Source organism: Corapipo altera, unplaced genomic scaffold (genome assembly GCF_003945725.1).
Source record: "Corapipo altera isolate COAL_440 unplaced genomic scaffold, ASM394572v1 202, whole genome shotgun sequence".
NCBI classification, from domain to species: Eukaryota; Metazoa; Chordata; class Aves; order Passeriformes; family Pipridae; genus Corapipo; species Corapipo altera.
The window spans coordinates 1-4,002 of record NW_020884980.1 but is presented as its reverse complement, the minus strand read 5'-3'; the positions used below and the strand labels follow the sequence as shown (position 1 = coordinate 4,002).

The 4,002-nt window shown below is 50.8% G+C and overlaps 1 protein-coding gene across 1 annotated transcript; it reads left to right on the top strand.

Annotated features, from left to right (window-relative positions):
- Window positions 1-752: 752 nt before the first annotated feature.
- Window positions 753-3,996, top strand: PI16 (peptidase inhibitor 16; the record flags this gene model as incomplete). The annotated part of the gene is made up of 4 exons (XM_027665763.1): window positions 753-1,218; window positions 2,436-2,654; window positions 3,056-3,165; window positions 3,904-3,996. Coding segments are annotated over exons 1-4 (575 nt in total), but the record flags the coding sequence as incomplete, so codon positions are not given.
- Window positions 3,997-4,002: the final 6 nt, after the last annotated feature.

Sequence of the window (4,002 nt, the reverse complement as noted above, 5' to 3'; positions counted from 1 at the left end):
CCTTTTCCCTTTTTCTGATTTTTATTTTCGTGTTGCATGTCAGCCATTGAGAGGTTATTTAACCCTTTTTAGGGCATTTTTTCTAAGTGGAAGTGTAATTTTAAACCGAAAGTCAGAACATTTCCCAACATTGTTTGAGAAATGTGATAAGAAACACTTTGGGAAAAAGAAACTGTGCTGCCATTTAGTGGGACCTTGACAGGCTGGAGAGTTGGGAGGAGAGAAACCTAATGAGGGTCAACAAGAGCTAAGTCCTGTAATCCCTGGGGAGGGATAACCCCAGGTACCAGCACAGGTTGGGGGTGACCTACTGGAGAGCAGCTCTGTGGAGAAGGAGCAGGGTCCTGGTGGGTGACAAGTTGATCATGAGCCAGCAGTGTGACCTGGGGGCCAGGAAGGACAAGGAGATCCTGAGGGGCAGTGGGAAGAGTGTGGCCAGCAGATCAAGGGAGGTGAATCCTGCCCTGGTGAGGCACATTTGGAGTGTTGTGTTCAGTTCTGGTCTTCACAGTTCAAGAAGGACAAGGAGCTACTGGAGAGAGTCCAGCAGAGGCCCAAATGATTGAGGAAGTGGAGCATCTCTCCTATGAGGAGACACTGCAGGAGCTGGGCCTGGTTAGTCTGGAGAAGACTGAGAGGGGATCTCATTAATGCCTGTAAATATCTTAAAGGCAGGTGCCAAGAGGATGGTTTCAGACTCCTTTCAGTGGTGCCCAGGGACAGGACGAGGAGCAATGGCCATAAACTAAAACACAACAAGTTTCACCTCAACATGAGGAAGAAGTTCTTTCCATGGAGGGTGGCAGAGCACTGGAACAGCTGCCCAGGAAGGGTGTTTCTGGTCTCTGGAGTCTCTGGAGACAGGAGTTGTCCTGTGCATTTGTTGGCACCAGCCGCAGTGGTGCCTCTTCATGAAGGGCGATACGTGACAGGGGTGTGTCCCACGTGGGTCCAAAACTCTAATAAATACATTTCCTCCCCAATCTTGAAAAGCTGTTGGGTGTTCCTTGCTGTAAATCTCACTGCCAGAGCCTTGGGCTGCCAAGAGCAGAAGCCGACTGCACGATGCTGAGCTCGGGTCTTCCCCCTGTTTTCCTGGTGCTCACAGTGCTGGAGCTGAGCTGGTCCCTGAGTGAGGAAGAAAAGAAGATAATCCTGGATGAGCATAACAGATACCGCTCCCAGGTCTCTCCTCCTGCCATGGCTATGATGAAATTGGTAAGTGGCTCTTATTGCAGAGGAATCTCGGGGTGTTTGTGTGGTGCAAACCTTGATCTCAGTGCTGGGAGGGATCAGGGAGTTCCTTAGGGGAGCGTGAGCAATTGTCATGTAGGGTTACAAGTAGGTGTCAGTGGGGAGGTTCCCTAAACTGGCTCTAAAGAGATGAGTTTCCTTGAACTACAGAATTGTCTTTGATAATTTCTGGCAGTTTTTAAGTGTGATCTGAGTCCCCCAATGCTTTGAGAGTGATGCAGTTCTCACTCATGGGTGCCTCCTGGAGCTTCTTGTGATGAGGAGGAAGGGCAGGTGAGACCTTGCCATGAGCAGGTGCCATGAGCTGGAGACATTGCCATGGCCATTTGCAGGAGCTGGAGGGGGAATCCTGCTGATGTATTTGCATCAACTTCAAACATGACCCCCAGGTCTTTCAGTTTTTTGGGCTGTCCATCCCACTCCTAATCCTCACCATGCCTTGTGCATGGCTGCCTTGGAGGTGAGGGATCCCCTATTTTGCTCAGGGAAACCAAATCATGTCCCACATCGTGTGTCGCTGCAGGGGGAGAACAAACAAGCTCTAGAACTGGTGCTACCTTTTGTCTTCTACGGACTCTTGACTAAAATTTGGATATCATGTTTTATCTTCCACCACATCATTTGTCCTCATTGTTTGCAAATCATGTGGAGAAAGACAAGTGTTTGTCATGGATAGTTGGAGTCCTTTCCTCTTTGGGTCACCCTGTGCTTGGAGGAGACCTCCCTGCCTGACTCAAGAGTTGCCCAGGTGAAGTAAAACCTTTGTGGGCTGGTAAACAGGAGCTTAACGACCAAAAGAACCAAAAATCTAAATTCAGGGAGAGGTCTGACTGGTGACTGCAGACTCAAAGGGGCCAGAGCCAGAACCCTGAGCACTGTGACAGTTTCTCCTCGCTGAGCTGAGGACGGTCTGTGATGATGTTGGATGTGCTCCAGGTGAGGTTGTGAAAGTTGTGCTGATGCACTGACCTCCTCCTGTTTGACCTATAAGTCAAGGTTTGTTTTGTTCTGGATCTGACCATCCTGACCTCTCCTGATGACTGTGTTGGGTGGGGATTTGAATTTTACTCCTGAATGGGCAAACTGTGTGGCCAGAGAGCCCAGAGGTCCTTGGTAAGTGCCTTGTTCATGTTGGAGAGCCCTGTGTCCCTCTCTCTGTGCTGATGCTGAGCTCCTTTCAGACCTGGGACACGGAGCTGGAGGCTGATGCTCAATCCCATGCAGAGAAGTGCATCTGGGAGCACGAGGAGAGTGGCAGACACAAGGAAAACCTCTTTGCTATGGCCCCAACCCTGGACCTCAAACATGCTGTGGCAGAATGGAACGAGGAGAGGAAATTCTACAGCTTGTTAACATCCAAATGTCACCCTGGGCAACTACAGTGTGCCAACTACAAACAGGTACAAGCTGCTGAGGTGGAGGGATGGGGCTGGTGGGAAAGGCACTGTACCAGAGCCCCAGCTCCTCCCAAAGTCTTTGCAAAGGGATGGGGAACCAGGTGGGAATCACAATGATACAGGGGGACCTGGGCATGGTACCAGCAATGACCAGCCTTTGGGAGAAGACCTTTTTTCTGAAACAAGCTCTGCAGCCCTCTTTTAGCTGCTCAGCAAAGCTGGGTGCCAGCTTGTCTCAGGCAGAGAGACAAAGTCTGGATTTTCTTCACAGCTTGGATGGGAACAAGGAGGAACAGAGATGGTTGTGGTAATTATGTGAATGGATGTATGAAGCAGCCTTCAAGGCCAGGGGGCAGATTGCCTTCACCCAATCCCCTCACCTTCACCCCTGGTCTTTGCCTTAGATGGTCTGGGCAGACACGGAACACATCGGCTGCGGGGCAAAGCTTTGTGAGAAGATCGAAGGAAAGGAAACAGAGAACATGCACCTGCTGGTTTGCAAGTATTTTCCCTGGTAAGTCCCAGATCCTGCATGGATTGTTGGATCTTGATGGGTTTTTTGTGCTGGAAATGTCCTTCCTTCAGTCCTTTCATCAGAGCAGAGTTTGACCTTGGTCAGAAATAGAAGCAAAGCAGTTTCAAAGAAAGGCCTTCCTTATCTTGGGTTGGTCACAGAGGAAGGAAGGGTTGTCTGGCGATCCTTGCCCGTGATTGCTGAGGTCTGGTTCAGCTTCTGGCACAGACCCAGGGAGGGACCTTCTGCCCTGAGAGCTGCCTGAAGGTGAAGTCGCAGTAGCTGAGGGTACAAACAGCTCCCTGCTCTAGGCCTGGTTCTTCCCTGCTGGCAGCAGCAGGAAGGGTTGGATGTGGAAGGAGAAGTTGGTACCCCCTTCACAGCCCTGGGACCAGCTTTGGGACCACTTGCTTGGGGCTGCTGAGACCAATTTAGAGCAGCTGCTGGCTGCAGACCTTCTTAGGGCTTGTGAGCAGAAGGGAGACAGAATCACTTGTCCCAGTGCCCATCCAGTGTTTTGTTCTAAGGGATGTGAAGGATCTGGTCCATGGAGCTGTGTCCCCTGGCTTTAGCAGCCTTGGGTTCAGGCTGTTGAGTAAATGGCACTGACAGTCCGTGGCAGGAGACCGTGACCTGTTTGTTACATTAATCCTGAGTTTTGCCTTGGCTGGGATATCCCAGCTGAATCAGACCACTCTTTGCTCACGCCTTCTTTTTCTTGGCATCTTCTGCTTCCAGGGGTAATGGGAGTATCCGGAAGCCCTACTGGAAAGGACCCCCGTGTTCAATGTGTCCCAAGGGCACAGTCTGTGTGAACAACCTGTGTGGTGAGTGAGC